The following is a 16950-nucleotide window of genomic DNA, read 5'->3' as shown; positions in this document are numbered from 1 at the left end:
CCCCCCCCCCCAGCTGACGTCCTGCGAGCCAGCCACCCTTGCCGCCTGGTGGTGACATCTTAACTCTGATGTCACCACCCAGCCGCCTCCCACCGCTGATGGCTGCACTCTCCTCCCACCCACAAACAGCCGCTCACAGGGTGGCTGTCGGCTCGGTCTCAGACCTGAGAACCCTGGGTTTGTTCACTACCTGGCGATAACCAGGGATTGACTTTGCTTCCTCAGTAGGGTGGGGACAGCGGGAGACAGGGTTGAGGAAGGAGGGAAGTAAAGGCATGGAAGACACAGGCGATGCTTACTCCTGAGAAGGTCCAGGCTGCTGTCCTAGCAGGGGTGGGCTGCTCCAGAACTGTGAACAAAGCTAGGGCCTCAGCACCCGGGAGCCCTAGCCACACCCCAGCCCACCCCAGCCCCTAGCCCAGCACCCCCATACCCTTGAGGAGGTGGGGAAGACAGCCTGGGGCAGCGGGGAGGGCGGGCTGAACTTGTTCTGCAGGACGCTGGCGGAGACAATTTGGGCCGATGACATGGACGCCATGCTCTGGAGAGCTTTGTCCTTGGAGACCTGGTCCTGGAGACAGTGGTCACATCAGGCCTGGGCAAGGCCCTTCAGGTAGGAGTTCTAGCCCCGGCTCTACTGTGTCGATTCAGCAGGGTCCACCGTCTCTGGGTCCCAGCCTTCTGTCTGGGCACAGCCCAGCCTGTGGGCCCTTCCTCTGAGGGAATTGATTCTGGCTCTCCCTCATACTCTGAAATGCTGGGCACCTGAGTCCTTCACACACAAGGCATCTACAAAGACACTGCATGCTCCTCTGCAACATCTCTACAAAACCAAACTCATTTCACAACTGGGGGGCTCCGGGCTGGAGAGATGGCTGTCTGCTCTTCCAGAGGTCCTGAGTACAGTTTCCAGCAACCACATAGTGGCTCACAACCCTTCATATGGGGATCTGGTGCCCTCTTCTGGCGTGCAAGTGTACATGCAGTCAGAGCACTCATACACACAAAACAAATAAATCTAAAAAAACACAGTTGAGGGGCCTTGGTTTGGTCGCTACGCTGAGCAGCACTGCACCGAAGGTGAAAGCATGCCTGGTGAAAACACCACCACCGCGCCACCCCACTACCCATCACCCAAGAGCTCTCCAGCGCTGCCCAGGCACTGGGTTACTTACCAGGTTCATGGCCTGTGGAGGAGAAAGGGACAGAGGATTAGAAGATGCACATGAGGGCTCAGTGGGGAAGGGGACATGGTTGGTTGGTTGGTTTTTTTACAACCTACCCCCACCTTGTGCTCTGGCTGTCAGTTCCTAAGGAAGCCAAGAGGTGGCTGGGTGCCCTCCCCATCCCCAGAGGGAGAGTTCCTGCCCACCAGGGGGCGCCCTAGCATGAAGAAAAAAGTCAGGACCAGAGGCCTGTCTGTCCCTCCTAGAACTGAGCCATAGGCGTGGGGGGAAACAGGGCACAGATCCAGAACCCCAGACTAGAATTCTCAACCAGGCACTGTCTTCTTATCCGCACTCAGCTGCCAGCCAACATCCTTCATCCCCTCCCTCAAGTCCCCAGGCCATTAGCAAGCAACAGTGAGGAGAAAAGAGCAAGGGGGAACACAGAGGAGAGGCAGGCTTGAGTAGTCCTCAGACACTGGTCCCCAGGGGCTGTGGCCTGTGAAGCCTACTTTTGGGTTGGTTGTTGAGACAAGAGTGTCGCTGTGTAGCCCTGGCTGTCCTGGAACTCAGATCTGACTGCTTCTGCCTGAGTCCAGGGGTTGACATGCCACTACACCTGGGCACCTAGGAGTTTTCGAAGTCACTGCTGTCACCTGTGTGTCTCAGACCCTCTCAGTTCCTCAGCCCTGTTCTGGGCCCCAGAGGAGGCTGGGCAGGGCTAGGCCAAGTGGCAGGGGGCCCATACCTTCAGCTTGGACTGAATCTCCCCGAGATTTCCTCCTGGCTAGAACCTGCAAGTCACTAGAGACCTGTAGGGAAAGAGAGAAAGAGCGAAGGACAGGAGAGAGAGGCAAGAACAGAGCTCAGGCCAGAGAGAGGTACAGCAGGATGGAGGGCCGACCGAGGCAGAGGCCTACAGCGTGCGGAGCAGGCAAGGCACCGTGGAGGGGGCCCGGGAGGGGCCAGAGGCCCTGCCAGGCACCCGACATACCTTGATGCCAACCTGGTATTCCCGAACCTTCTTCCGAGCGAGAACCTGTATGTGGCTGGACACCTGAGAGGCGCCCCCGTGCCCGCCGCAAAGGAAAACACAGTCGGTGAGGAGATGCAGCCAGGATGGCAGGGGCGGAAGGAGGTCCCAACTCTCATCCTTGGGGGACCGGGGTCTAGTGGGAGAGCTCGGGCATCTCGGTGGGCGCATGCCTGTTGGGACTGTCAGTCCTGTTTCTCCTTTTGTTGAATTAACCCACAGTGGGCTCACGGACCACCATGCGCGTTGTGTAGGTCGGTGACGGAACAGAGCCCCAGTCCTTGATCGAGCACTGTGCTCAGGCAAGGGCTGCACTCCCCGAAGGAAGTGGGTCTCTCCCTCGTGGTAGTCCTCCCTTCTGAGGGTACCACAAAGGCGAGGCGTGGCCCTGTGGCTTCTCCCAGCACTGCATGCTTACTGATGCCACTTTTTTTTTTTTTAAAGATTTATTTATTTTATGTAGATGACTGCTCTATCTGTATATGTGCCTGCACGCCAGAAGAGGGCACCAGATCTCATTATAGATGGCTATGGCCAGCAATTGAACTCAGGACCCTCTGGAAGAGCAGCCTGTGCTCTTAACCTTTGAGCCTTCTCTCCAGCTCCCCACCCCACCCCTTTTTTAGACAAGCTCTCACTATGTAGCCTTGGCTGGAATGTGCTATGTAGACCAGGTTGGCCTTGAACCCACAGAGAACCATCTCTGACTCCCCAGCGGGATTAAAAGCTTTGCCACAGCTCCTATCAGAGATCCTTTCACAGTCCTGTTTACCCTGACTCTCAGCCTGGCCCTCCCCTGCCTTCACCCCTCAGCTGCTTCGGGGCCAGGCAGACATGCCTTTCCATGAACAAACAGATTCATATACTCAGAACAGACCATGGGCTAGAGGACCCACAAGCCACCAAGGCTGCTCCGCGGTCAATATGAGCAACTGCTGTGGGCTTTCTTTGAAGGCTTTTTCGTTGTTGTTGTTTCTTTGTTTTATTTTATTTATTAGTGGTTTTCTTTAAGATTTCATTATTTTTATGTACATCGGTGTTTTGCCTGCCATGCACATGTACGGGGACGCCAGATGCCCTGGAACTGGAGTTACAAACAGTTATGAGCTGCCATGGGGGTGCTGGGAATTAATCCTGAGGCCTCAGAGAGCAGCCAGCACTCTTAACCACTAAGTCAACTCCCTAGCCCCCTCTTTGAAAGTTTTCTCATTCTCATAAAGAAACTGTTGTTTTCGCTGTGGCCATAGGACCCCAGCAACTTTGCCTAGCTGGGTCCCCAGAGTCCCAGCTGATGCTTCCTGTTGCCCTGACAACACAGCTACCAAACATACATGCTGATGTTCCCCAAGCTTCAGAAGCCCTTGATCCCTGCAGCAACCCTCGGACTTCCAGATGACCCCCTCAAAGCCCAGACAGTGAGCTGCGAATCCAGGGTTGGCTGGCCAGCTGCAGCGCTGGCATTCAAAGCCAGGCTGGGTGGCTACTCTCCCATGGTTCCTTCGGACCCTTAGCTCCGGGGGACCACCTCCCTGAGGCCGGCTGGACCAGCTGGAAGTCACAGGGGCTTACTCCAAACTAAACGTTTACCTGTGTGGTTAATAACAAAGGCATGCTGGCATGTACCTTTGATCCCAGCACTTGGGAGGTAGAGGCGGGCCAGCCTGGGCTACACAGTTCAGTCAGAGGGAGTCCCACCATTACAAATGATGGGAGACACGGGCACCAGGGCCCAGATGGCTGGTTGCCCTGTATGGAGAGCCTAGTCCAGAGTAGGGGCAAGGGGGGTGGTCAGAATGAGCCAGGAGTTGGCGAGGCTGAGTCTGATTCAGAGTCTGAACTCGCAGGCCCTCAGCCCCTTCCCAGGGCTGACCAGAGGCTCCTGGGAATATGGATGTGGCAGTAATGGCAGCAGATGAGCCTGCTGCTTTAGGTGTCCACGTGTCAGTTAATTCACACTTGCCCAGGAGCCAAGGCTGGGAGGCACACCTAGCCCCAGGTGGGACAGACTCTCAGAGCCTCAGAGTCCTGGGGAGGGCAGGACTGAGGCGAGGCTTGAGCCAGAGCCTCACTCAGGGGAGTGAGGCTTCGGCTTCAGCCTCCAAGGGCTGGGACTGCAGGCGTGTGCCACTCCGTTAGGGTCTTTGCCTTCCAAGTGCAGGAGGCCTAAGCTCAGGGACCAGCCTGTGTGCCCACCCCTGCTACACTGGAGGGTCTCAAGATGTTGCCATAGGACCTCATCCGGACTGCCAAGCCAAGGGCAGGCTTCACTAAACGCCCATGCTAGGCAGAGAGGCTAGAGTCCGGCCACCACCCCTTTGAAGACTGAGATTAGGACAGGTGTGCTTGTCTATACACTCCCAGCTCTCTGAAGAGGACAGCTCGCACCCCCCCGGCCTGGTCGCCCACAGCTGCCTGCCTTCCCAGAGGGAAGCTGTCCCCCTCCATGCCCACCTCTGTGAGAGCAGTCTCTGCCTCTACCTCCTGGCTGGCCTCCTAGAGCTACCGCCCTGGCAGAGGCGGCGGGCCCCTATCCTCCACAAGGACCTCCACTCTTTGATTCCCCTCCCACGCTCCCTCCCCCTTTCTCCTTTGTACCACCTGCTCCTGGCTCATGGTCTAGGGGCCAATCTTGACTCCCCCTTCCCAACCCCTCCCCCCCAGCTCAGGGACACATTAGGGGCCGCTAAACTCCCCTTTCCCAGTTTCTTGGGTTTATGCCAACAAGACACAAGCTGGAGTCATCTGGGAAGAGAAGCTCACTGGAGAAAATGGCCCCCACCAGCCTGGCCTGTGGACAAGCGTGTGGCGCGATTTCTTGATTGATGTGGCAGGGCCCAGCCCTTTCTGGACACTTCCACCCCTGGGAAAGTATCCGGATAGTCTAAGAAATCAGAGGGCAGAGGCAGCAGGAAGTGCCCCTCCGTGGCTTCCAGGTCCCTGTCCTGACTTCCCGGGGAGGGGGGGGGGGAAGCGGACGGTTCTCTGGAAGTGTAAGGTGAAACAGACCCTTTCCTTCCCAGTATGCTTTTGGTCATGATCTTTATCATGGCAATGGATACCCTAAGTCACAGGAAGGGTTAACACTTGCAGGCAGGATGAATGGTGTGAGCTATGTGTCTGTCCCTTGGCAGTTTCGTGGTGTGTGCTAACACAGTGGGGTGCAGGGCTTTGCTACCATGCCTGATCTGACTTCCCCCCAGCCCCCGCCTGGCAGGGCCCCCCCCTCGTTAACTCCCACACCTTCCAAAGGCGCTTGGCCTCCCTCCTCCAGGCTAACCTCCAGCAGGCAAACACCCACCTTCTGACTGCTGAGCAGGCCGTGAGGCCTAATCTTGGTCCCTAAACCTAAGACACCCATGGGTGAGGTGGCAGGGGCCAGGGCCATCTCTACCTGTTTTCTGGTCCTGGTCTTTCCAGTCCTCAGCTTGATGTAGCGGGCGATCAGCTCATTTCGACCTAGTCGGAGGGCGAGACAGAGCCAGTGAGGACCAGGGGGCGGTGGTTCAAGTGGAGGCTGGGCACGCCACCCCTCACCACCAAGGGGCCCCCTGCACACAGTGTGCAGGACTGGGGGGAAAAGGAACGGGGTTGATCGGTTTCCTAGGGCGTGTGGCCATCATTCCCAGCAAGGCCCAGAGGACGTGGGTGTGGGTGGGTCTCTGTGTGTCCCCTATCCGTGGGCGGTTTTGTCCTGTCTCATCCTGGTCTTGGGGGGGCCCCGAACAAGCCCTGCCCATTCTCTGGTGGAGATGGGCAGGAGACGTCTGATATGTCTCTCATGACAGCTTGGGTCAAGGTGTGTCGCTGGGTCCTCGGGCCAATGACCCCTAAGGCATTGCCCAACCCTCTCTGAGGCTTGGGGCGGGGTCTTGACTCAGCACGAGAGACCCTCTCTGGGAGTAGGCTATGCAAGGTGGGCGCTGTCTAGACAGACCACGGGGTGTATGCCAGCACCCAGGGCGTGAGCTCGGCCCCCCAACCTCCTGGCCTCCCCAGAACTGCCACATTCCCCAAATTCCTCTTCGATGACAGAACAGGCCCCATTGCTCCTCCCTGCCTCGCCAACCCCTTGTCTAAAAATACCCAGTGGGGCTGCCCTGCCATTGGCGAGGGTGCAATGTGGACAGGCGGCCCCACCCGGTGGAGGCACCCCAGAACATCCTCCCGTCCCAAGAGCGGGGTTCGGGCATCAAGGACTGGCCCATCCAGACAGTGGGGTTGGAATTTCCCTGTCCCCTCAGTCCTGGGTGCTGGGAGCTGGAGTCTGGGGTTGCCTCACTAGGCCATAGGCTCTCACAGAGAATCACTGGACTGACCCAGTTTTCCAGGCCCCCTGAGTCACCCCGAAACCTCCAGCCAACAGAGCTGGGGAGAGGCGGGGCGCGTGTGGGCTGCGGCAGGCCTGTTTGCGAGGTGCAGCTGGAGGAGGCCGCAGACACACGCAGCCCCAGCCCGCCCGGACTCGCCCGCCGGGCAGGCGGCCAGCGCTCCCCCAACCAACCGGTCTGGCAGGGGACAGAGAGCAGGGGGCGGGGCCAGCGGCGGCGCCCCGCCCACCTCCGCCAGCCGGCACTCACCGTACATCTTGCCCTCATCTGACAGGATGATCTTGCGCCGGCCGCAGGGCGGGTAGATGGCCAGGGCCTCCTGGAAGCTCTGCTCAATATCCGGGCTCCACACTCCCTCGGCATCGTTGTCCAGCCCCTTGTCCAGGCCTTCGGACCCATCTTCCCGGGCCTCCCCGGGGCTGCTGTTGGCGGTCCAGCTGTTGGACGCTATTGTGCTGGTTGCTCTGGGCTCTGGGCCTGAGCCCCCTGGACAGCCTGCGCCTAGGCAAACAGATGCCAAGGGTTAGGGCACGCTTTCCCCAGCCCAGTGGCCACACTCAGTGGTCCCCACGCCACGGGCAGGTGCTCCTGGCTGGGTGGAGGCTGAGGCTAACCCTGTTCAGAGCTGTGTGACCTTGGATGAGTTAGTTTACCTCTCTAAAACGGCAAAATGCCCAGCCGGGGCGGTGGCGCACGCCTGTAATCCCAGCACTCAGGGAGGCAGGGGCAGACGGACCTCTGCGAGTTCGAGGCCAGCCTGGTCTGCAAATCAGCCTAGGACAGCAAAGGCTACACAGAGAAACCCTGCCTCAAAAAAAAAAAACAATAAACGAATAAATGAATAAGGTCTCTCGGAAGGGAGGGCTGGGGAAGATGATTAACACTGAAGGACCGCAGTTCTGTTCCCCACACCCATGTCCAACAGTTAGCAACTCTTGTCTCTCCAGTTCCAGGGGACCCTGACACCTCTGGCCCCAGCAGGTACCTACCTACACTCTGCACATATACAAAACTGGAAGAAAAAAAAAAAAAAAAAAAGGCTGGGTGGTGGTGGCACACACTCTTAGTCCCGGCACTTGGGAGGCTGAGGCAGGTGGATCTCTGAGTTCAAGGCCAGCCTGGTCCACAGAGGAAGTTCCAGGTCAGCCAGGGCTACACAGGGGAAACCCTGTCTCGAAAAACAAAACAAAAAAAGCCCTATTTTAAAATTAAAAAGGAAAAAAGGGTCTGCCTGAGTTATGAGGGTTAAAAAAGCCAGACTGGAAACACCGGAAAAATACTGGTGTGGTGACACTCCCGTCATCCCAGTGCTTGATGGCTGAGGCAGGAGGATCGTCAGGAGTTCAGCCTCCTCCACTACACACCACACATTGGGGACCAGCCTGGGCTACAGTGATACCTTCACCCTTCTTGTCCCTCTCCTCCCCAAAATAAGAGAGCTGACTAGATGGTTCTGTTATAAGGACATCTGCCTGATGACCTGAGCTCGGTCCCTAGTTGCCACACGGGGCAGGAGAGAGCGGACTCCTGCAAGCTGACCCCTGACCTCCACAAGGGGGCACAGACAGGCACACAGGAATAAATCAACCTATTGTGGTAAAAATAATGTCAAGGGGGGCTGGGGAGATGGCTCAGCCGTTAAAAGCACGGGCTGCTCTTTCAGAGGACCAGGGTTCAATTCCCAGCATCCCCATGGCAGCTATAACTCCATTTCCAGGAGATCTGACACCCACACAGACATACAAGCAAAACGCCAAGGCACATGAAATGAAAGTAAAAAAAAATTAAAAAGTAAAGGGGGAGAGATCTCCTTGCTCACCAGCTACAACATAGCCACAGGAGGACTGCAAAGTTCAAAGTTCATTGCTGGACTGCCCAGGGAGACCCTGACTCAAAACCCAAACAAAAACCTTCTGAGACACTGACTGGCCATGGCGGGCAGAAGCCTGTAACTGCAGCACCTTGGAAGGCTGGGGGCAGGAGTTCAAGGGCATTCCCCATCTCCGCCCAGCAAAGAGTCCAGCCTGGGCTACATGAGGGCCACCCCCACAGGGCACCTGCAAAGCTGCCCAGCCTCTACCCAGGCAGACACAGAGGAGGCTTGTTCCCCCTCAGGAAAGCTGAGGCCTGGGACTGCCTGGGGAGCTCTGAAGAGGAGTGCCAGAGGAGAGGTGAGCTCCAAGCCAGGGCCTTGGCCATGCCACCGAGTGCAGTGGCTTGAGGCTGCTCTCACCTCCACAGAGGACCTGAGCATGGGCTAGGCGCTGTCCTGGGAGGTGCAGCCAGCACTCCGGCTCTGCCTGTCGGGGGTCTCCATCCACTTCCTGTTCCCATACCTCCTCAGCCCCACAGCAGCCCATAAACCACACACACACAGTCCTGTCCTGTGTGGCCCACAGGGTGGACGGGCCAAGGCTGTGAACGGAGGGGCACCCTTTCCATCCCCCACAAACACAGCCCAGAAGCACCTCACACCTCCAGCAACCCCAGAGGCCCGGAATCTGAAGTCAGAGTTCTGGGGGCGGTCGGCCCTTGATGGCTTGTTTTTCCTGGTCAAGCAAGAGTGCACGGTGTCTGACTGTAGCACGGTGATACTGCACGCCTTCGATCCCAGGCACTCGGAAGGCAGAAGCAGGCAGGTCTCTGCGAGTTCGGGGCCAGCCTGATTTATATCGAGAGTTCCAGGACAGTCAGGGCTACACAGAGAAACCCTGACTCAAAAAAGAAAAAAAAAAAAAAAAAAAAAAAAAAAAAAGAATGCCGTGTCTGAACGAATAATGTTAAGCCTGGAGCTCATTTTATGTTTCTATAGACAGTAGCTGCCCATTGCCTCAACCTCCCAGTGGGCGGGATTATCAGGCATATGCAGCAGCACACAGCTGCAGACATCAGCCTTAGTATCCCCAGAGGCGGCACCTGCCATCTGCCAGGCACGGTTTGGGGTTTTATGCAACGACTCATCCAGTGTTCACAGTCACCCTTTGGGTACTAGTATTGGCCCTACTTTGTACTCTAAGGAACAGAGACGGTGAACATCTTCCCCCGGTGCACACAGAAGTGTGTGCTAGAGCTGGGTTTGGAACAGAGTTCCTGGTTAGTGGCAGAGATGGGGGCCGCCAGGTTCACGGGGAGAAGAGAGGCCCTCGCTGCTTACCCCCCGATCATGTAAACAGTGAAACCCGCCGCCTGGATGGGAAAAGGAGGTCTAGGCCACCAAGCCCCCTCAGCTGAAGTGGCTGAAACAACTTCAAAGGCTCCAACACAACCAGCTTAAGACCAGCCATTCTGGTGGCTTCCAAGATACCCAGCAGTCAGTCTCTCTCTCTCTCTGGCTCTCTGTGGCCAGTGGGCAGCAAGGGTCACAGGCCTCTACCCAGAGCCTGTCCCTCACCTCAGGAACAGAACAAATGGGGCAGGGCGGTGTGATAGCTGGGGGAGGGGGACACTAGAGGTCTTTCACCTCCTCAGGTATCAGTCTGGCACTGATGGTGCTGTCAGATCGGCAGGAAGGAGCGGGGAGGGGGGAATCCCACCCAGAGATAGGACCTCTTGGCCCACAGCCTCCAATGGAGGAACAGCCAGACCCAGTTCAAGGGGGCCTTGGCAGCCTGGCTTCTGAAGAAACTTTCTAGCCTCCCCCAAGTCTCTGGCTGCTTCCAGGCCATGCCCCCCCACCCCCACTCCCGCCTCCCTCCTGGGTGATGTCAATCCTGCCCCGCCCCCCGAGGGAGCATGTGGCCAAATATGGCGAACAGAGCAGCCGGGGAGCTGGGACAGACTGGGGGATGGGGCAGCCCCTGGCTGGGAGCTCAGATAGCTGGTGAGGGGAAAGGGCATGGGGGGGGGTGTCAAGGAGGAGGGACCCTGATACAGGTCCCTCACCTGGCTCCTGGGCACCTGTAGGGCAGGACTGACATGGTTCTAGGGACGCACCTCTAGAGGACAGAGTGTGCACACAAGTGGCACAAATGCGCCCCTAAAACACCCTCACACAGCAGCAAAGCTCTTGGCTGCCCAGCGCGGGGAAATGCTGGGGGCAGGGGTCTGCGCTGCCAACATCATCCCAAGGAGACATCCTCCAGGAGGGGTGGGGGCTACCGGGGTGATCACAGTGTCTGAGTGTGAGAGCTCACCCCCAAGCCCCCAAGAGGCAGGTGGGTGGGAACACCTCCACCTGCAGGCCGTGCTCTGAGAGGAATGAGGGGCAGGAAATGGAAAGGGGAGATGGGTAGGTGTGTGGGGGGGTGTCCCAGGAGAATCATCCAGCGACCAGCAAGCGCCGGACAGCTGGCTCCCCAGGGAGGCAGATGGACAGACGGGCTCACATCTGGAATGGGAGGAGGGAGAAAAGCAACCCATCCAGACCCAGGAAAGACCCAGGGACGGGCCCGCGGCACCCAGGTAAGGAGGAGGGACCCCCCCAGGGACACAGACACCGCAGAAAGAAGGGGCTGGCAGCAAGAACAGAGGAAGGACAGAACCGGGAGAAAGGAGGAAGGGTGGCAGGGCGGGGCCTGGCTCAGTCCCTCCTCCAGCAGACCCTCTCCCTCCCTCAAGCGGGAGTTCTCTGCATGACCTTAGCCTTCCCCACCTCACCCTTAGCCGGCAGGCCAGTCACACCTGCCTCATCGCCTCCCAGACCTCAGCCTGGGGGAGGGGGGATCAGAAGGTGCCTCGGGCCAGCGATGAGGAAGGGGCTCGAGAGATAAGGGGCCTTAGCTGCCCACTCCCAGCCCTGGGGCCGGATCTGCGGGCAGAACCAGCCAGATGGCCCTGAATGGGGGCCAGAGCTGGGCGGCTGGCCTCTCCAGACCACCACCCAGCGGCTCCCTCCGAAGAGGGACCCCGAAGGCTGGTGGGCGCACAGCAGAGGCAAGAAACGTTATCAGGTGGTCCTGTTGTTTCTCAGGGGGTGCGGAAGCTGAGCTGGCCCCGCAGCCAGCAGCTACCTGCCCTCGAGAGACACCGGCCCCCAAATGCTTACGTTTACCGCAACAATAACCGAACGTGGGCAAATGAGTGGGTCCCCAGGCGCTCCACCCCCCAGGCTGGGCAGAGAGGAGGTGAGGCGGGGAAGGGCCCGCTGGGCCTCCCCACCCCCTTGCCTTTCTTCCCTCTACCCCACCCCCACAGCAGCCAGCTGTTCTCCAGCTGCCAGAGGCTCCCACCCCACAAGTGGCCACGTTCTGGTTGGGACCAGAATGGGCCAAGGGAGGGGGCAGGGATGCTCTCTGCACCCCCCAACCTCCAGTCTAAGGACCCAGGGGAGACCTGCCAAGCAGCCACACCCTGCCAGGCCGGGGAGGAAGGACCCTCTCCCTTGCTCCACAGGAGGGAGTAATTTACCGGCCAAAGAGGAGGCGGAGCCTCCCCTCTCCCGCTCACTAATGTGCTTCCAATTTGAGAACCACGGTTCTCAACCCACCCCTCTCCCCAACAACTAGGAGCCGAGGCCGGGAACAGCTCCCTCCTCAGAGCCCCCAGGGCTCCTGCTCACAGAGCTGACCCAGAGACCCTCAGAGATCCGGCGGGGGCAGGCTGGGGGACAACCTTCGGAACTGGGGTCTCACGAGCTCACTATCTCTCCCGCCCAGGCTGCCTGCTGGGCTGCCAGCAGCAAGCGATGCCATTTGAAGCCAGCGTCCTGGTCCTTCCTCTAACAGGAGGCTCAGCCATAGTACAGTGTAGCCTCCTGGTTTAAAACACACACACACATCCATGCTCATATGTATTCACAGTATTACTATGTTTTCATATGTGTATCTATATGATCATGGACTGGCCACTGTGTGGGGGTCAGGAGGCAATTGGGGGTCACTTCCTCCCTCCCACAACACAGGTCCTAAAGATCAGACTGGGGTGGGTCATCAGGCTTGGCAACCCGCACCCTCTCCTGCTGAGCCACCTCACTGACCCCACCCCCTTCTTAAAAAGAGGGCCTTCTCCGGGGTAACCCGGCTACACTCGGACCTGGTGGTACTCCTAAGTGTGGAGTTTTCAGAGGAGAGGAAAAACTCAAATCAGGATTACGCGCCTCACAACATAAGTGTACCATTTTAACTACTTTTTTTCCTTACTGGGTTTTGTAGCTCTAGCTGGCCTTGACCTCACCATCTTCACACCCCCGCCTCCCAAGTGTTGGGAATTGCAAGTGTGAGGGGGGAAAAAAATCAGTGTGGTAAAAGCAAAAATAAATAAATATACCGTGCTGGGAGTCCACTGGGCACATACACCTTCTCTCTCATGGTATCTTTTTTTAAATTTTTCTAATTTACTGATTGATTGAGACAGGGTCTCTCTGTGTAGCCCTGGCTGTCCCGGGACCGCTCTGTAGACCAGGCTGGCCTGGAGTGCAGAGATCTGCCTGCCTCTGCTTCTGGAGGTGCACACCACCACACCCTGCCCGACACTAGCTGTTTCCAGGTCCTCCAGGTAGATGCCACATGCATCGGGGTCACAGGCCCCCACGCCCGGTGCGGCGCAGCCCTGAGGATGTCACCCACACAAGCTGAGACAGCGACCACCCATGGAGTCCCTCTCAGTCACACCCCAGTTTCTCACGCAGGGAGCCACACACTCTGGCTGGCTCTCCCGGCAGTCTCGCTCACAGACGGGTGCACTCGCCACACTCAGAGCACACGCGCCGCGCCCCTGTACAGGCCAATATCATGACTGACATGAGAAGGGGCCACCCCACCGCAGGACAGGTCACGTGGAATGGCCCCCACAGAGAACCACACACAGCCAGTGTGCCCACCAGACACACCAGTCTTTTTCACAACTCGCCTGAGTGACACCCAACAACAGAACGTCATCCCGGCAGCCTCTCTCCTACATGGCCTCCCCACCCAACCTACACCCCAGATTCCCACAGGCTCGCTCGCTTCCCACCACGGGGGTCCTGGACACTGAACTCCAGTCTGTAGTTGACTAGGAATGCTTTTTCCTCAGGGCCGCCTGGCAGACCCAGGATCTCAGCTTCTCTGGAGACCTCCTTGATGGAGAACACCTCAGTGGCCTCACACAGGTCGCCACAAACTGCTGCTCTTGCCCGTGGCTACCAAGGCTGTACCTGGGTCCTTTCCCACGCATGCCCACTGCGCAGCGCGTCCCCCACGGATGACCCCTCATGCCCCCTCACTCACTCACACGCTCAAATCCAGTCACACGCAGCTGCATTCTCATTTCCCTCTATCACTTCCTGCCCTTTCAGGCCTGGCAGGGAGTCCAGGAAACAATCAGCACTCTAGGAAACCCCAGGGCCTGAGGCTTTGGGGATCTGGGTCCTGATTCTCTGGCCCTGGGCCCCCAGAGGGTCTGGAGCAGGCAGCAGCAGCGACTACAGGGGTGGCAGTGACCTGCTGACCCTGAAGCTCCAACCAGACAGGCGCAGGCTGGGGCCGACAGGCAGGCCCTCACAGCCCCTGCTTCCCTGTGGTCCCTCTGCCACTCACTCCTCAGGCGGGAGTCCACCGCCATCTAGCTCTCAGCAACTCTGTGTCCACTCACTGAGGTCAGGGCTGGTGGTGGCTTCCGGTCCAGCAAAAGCTCCCCCATGGTGCGCTAGGGCGCCCTGAAAGGCTCCAGGGCCGAAGCTGGCCATCCAGCGACCCCCGAGCCCCACGTACAAGGGCAAACACCCACAGCTCCACACAGCCTCCCTGTCCCAGTCACACTACCTCAGGTCAGGTCTCACGTCCCTCCCCAGACTCTGCCCCCCTTCCTTGCACCAGCTGGGGCTACCCACCCACCCCTCCAAACCCCTCCGGGTTCAGCTTCCATGATGGGAGGAGACTGAAGGCAGCAGACAGGGGGACAAGCCTCCGAGGGGAACCGGGGAGCAGAGACCTGTCTCCTGACCGCCTCAGAGCTGTCTCTTCTTCAAGCGTATTTCTTTCTCCCATCAGCATAACGGGTTGGAGGGTAAGATTCAGTGACTGCGGGTGCGGGGCTCGGACAGACACTCACCTACGTGTGTGCGCACACACTCAAAGCTCTCTTGCCAACCATTGACCATTCTGCTCCACCAGCCCCGGCCCCAAAGTGCTAATTAACATTAATTACAGTTCCCTCCCTCGGGGTGGGGAGACCTGGCTTGCAGCCCCTCCCTGAGGAGGGGGTATCCAGTCTCTCGTGTCCATTCTTTACCCTCTACCCTCGGGGTGAGGAGACCCTCATCCCTCCCAGGAAGGAATAAAACCTCCACAGTGGGGAAGACCTCAGCGGGAAGGGAAGGCGAGGGCGCCCTCAGCTGCTTTCACAAGCGTGGAGAAGAGAATCTCCCAAGGAAGTCGGGGTGGGTGGGGGGCGGGGGTACCAGGAAAGGCAGAGCCAGGGTCTCCCTACGCCTCCAACTTCCATCTGCTTTCCTGGCCTCAGGAGGCAGCAGCCCACAGCCCGGTGTGTGTAGGGGGGTCCCAGGCCCCAGCACTGAGGCGGAACCGTGTGTGCACGGTTCAAGCTACGGGAGCGCCAATACACGGAGCCACCACGGACACCAGCCCCTCAGAGCTGTGTCCAGCCCCCACTCCCATCCACAGGGTTGGGCTACAAGTCCAGGCCTGACTTGAAAGGTTCTGCCCCTACCTGGAGAGTCACGGAGGGACACAGGCCCTGAGAAGCCCGGCACCGGGCCTCGTTCCCCTCCTGCTCTTAAGAATCTAAACCCTCAACCAGGGCCCCTGTTGGGGAGAGGGGGGTGAGCAGGGGCTTCAGTGACACTGCCCTGGGGCCTGTGGGGCTAGAAAGCAGACCCACACCAGCACTCCCCCCCCCAGGCAGGAGTAAAGACGTGACAGACAATGGAGAGGATCCGAGTGGGAAGGGAAAACCAGCCGCCTTCGGTTGTCCTAACAAGCTCTGCGGAGAAGTGTGGGGAAGGCCCCAAATCCAGCCGCGTCCGGAGCGAGGCTCCTGGAGGTCGGAGCTTGGGCTCCGAAGCCCTCGCCCCGACGCAAGCGGCAGGATTAGGGGGGACAGGCGTCCCCCGCCCTTGGGTGCGCACACGCTTCGGGCTCACAGTGTGGCTTCCCGACGCCCGGCCGGGACCCAGCACAGCCGCGAGCAGCGCGCACACCGACGCGCCCCGGCCCAGGCCTGCGCGGAACCGGGGCCGGCGGGCTCCCGGAGTCCAAAGGGCGCCCCGGATACGAGTCCCGGCGGCAGGCCCAAGGAGCCCGGCACACGGCGGGGCCAGGCCCGGGCACCCGGGACACTCCGGGCTTCCCAGCCTCCGGGTCGCGGGAGGGGGGGGGGGGCGGGGCTTCCCGGGGGGCGCCCCCCCCCCCCCCTTCCCTCCAAACTTCCCGGCACCCAGGTCGTGGGCTCGGGAGCAGGCTGGACAATAGCTCAGCGCTCCCGGAGCGTCCCGGGTCCCCGCCTTCCAGAAGCCACCCGAGCAGTCACCTTTGCGCGCGAGGCCTCCGAGCTGCGTCCCCCCCTCCGGCTTACCTGCTCCGAGCTCCGGGGGGCGCTCCGCCGGGCCGCTCCGCCGGGCCCGAGGGAGTAGTGAGGGGGGCCGGGAAGGGGGGTCGTGGGCAGGGGGATGGCCGGAATGTACGGAATGAGCCGGGCCGGAGCGGGAGGTGCTGGGCGCGGAGGAGGGAGCGAGCGGGACGGAAAGTTTGTGTTGAGGAGCCGGGCGGGGGGTGGGGGCTGCGGGCGGGAGGGGCGGGACCGGTGGGCGGGACCGGCGCTGGGCGGGGCCTGGGTGGGCGGTGTTATCGGGGGCGTGGTCTAGGGCGGGTCCCGGCCTGCAGTCTCTTCCGACCACCCGGCCCCAAGAACGCCCGTCACTGCGGATTCACCCTCCCGCGCACCCCTCTTCTCTCCATTTTGAGTCCCCACCTCCCCTACACGACCCCCTTTGGGGTACCCCGCTGACTCTTGGGGATCGGGCCTGGGGCGGAGCCAGGAGTGGGGCTCTGCCCACTGGGCTGGACTCCCGGAGGCGTCCGAGGGTCCTGGGGAGCTGGGGTTCCGCGCATCCCAACGGCGCCCGAACGCGCACGGGGTCTCAGGCACCCCACCCTCCTGCTCGGGTGCCGAGGCCTCAGCAGCGCCCCTCCTGCCGAGAGCCCGCCCCCCACTCCGGGGCCCCAGACCCGGCTCCGCCCTGCCGGGACCCGGTTTGTCTGGTTCTCCCCGAGTGGCTAGTTTCTCGAATTTCTCCTTTTCTCTCTCTTCCTGGACCTCTGGGGCCCTCCCCCTCCGCCCTGCTGCCGAGATAGTAGGGGGCCGCGACCCTGCGCTCCCGCCGAGGTTCGAGAGGACCCGCGACCACAGGAGTCTCCGCGCACTCATCCAAGAACTACCTCTGCGTACAGCCGGGACGTGACTTTATTGGGGATGTGGGACCCTGACGCCCGCATCTCCGTCCTCCCCCCCCCCCCCCCCCCCCGCCTTCCTCTCCAGCACGGGCCCG

General features: G+C 60.0%; 1 protein-coding gene across 1 annotated transcript; it reads right to left on the bottom strand.

Annotated features, from left to right (window-relative positions):
* Positions 1-67: 67 nt before the first annotated feature.
* Positions 68-16829, bottom strand: LOC129676605 (collagen alpha-1(I) chain-like). Its single transcript, XM_055607022.1, has 8 exons — positions 16346-16829; positions 15978-16232; positions 6777-7028; positions 5591-5655; positions 2161-2223; positions 1176-1187; positions 434-571; positions 68-349 (listed from the first exon to the last, which is right to left on the bottom strand). The coding sequence occupies exons 1-8, from the start codon at positions 16827-16829 to the stop codon at positions 296-298; spliced, it is 1323 nt and encodes a 440-aa protein (XP_055462997.1). The 3' UTR covers positions 68-295.
* Positions 16830-16950: the final 121 nt, after the last annotated feature.

This window comes from Psammomys obesus, unplaced genomic scaffold, assembly GCF_907164565.1.
Source record: "Psammomys obesus unplaced genomic scaffold, mPsaObe1.curated_primary_1811, whole genome shotgun sequence".
NCBI classification, from domain to species: domain Eukaryota; kingdom Metazoa; phylum Chordata; class Mammalia; order Rodentia; family Muridae; genus Psammomys; species Psammomys obesus.
The sequence above is the reverse complement of the archived record's forward strand: the minus strand, read 5'-3'. Positions and strand labels throughout refer to the sequence as shown.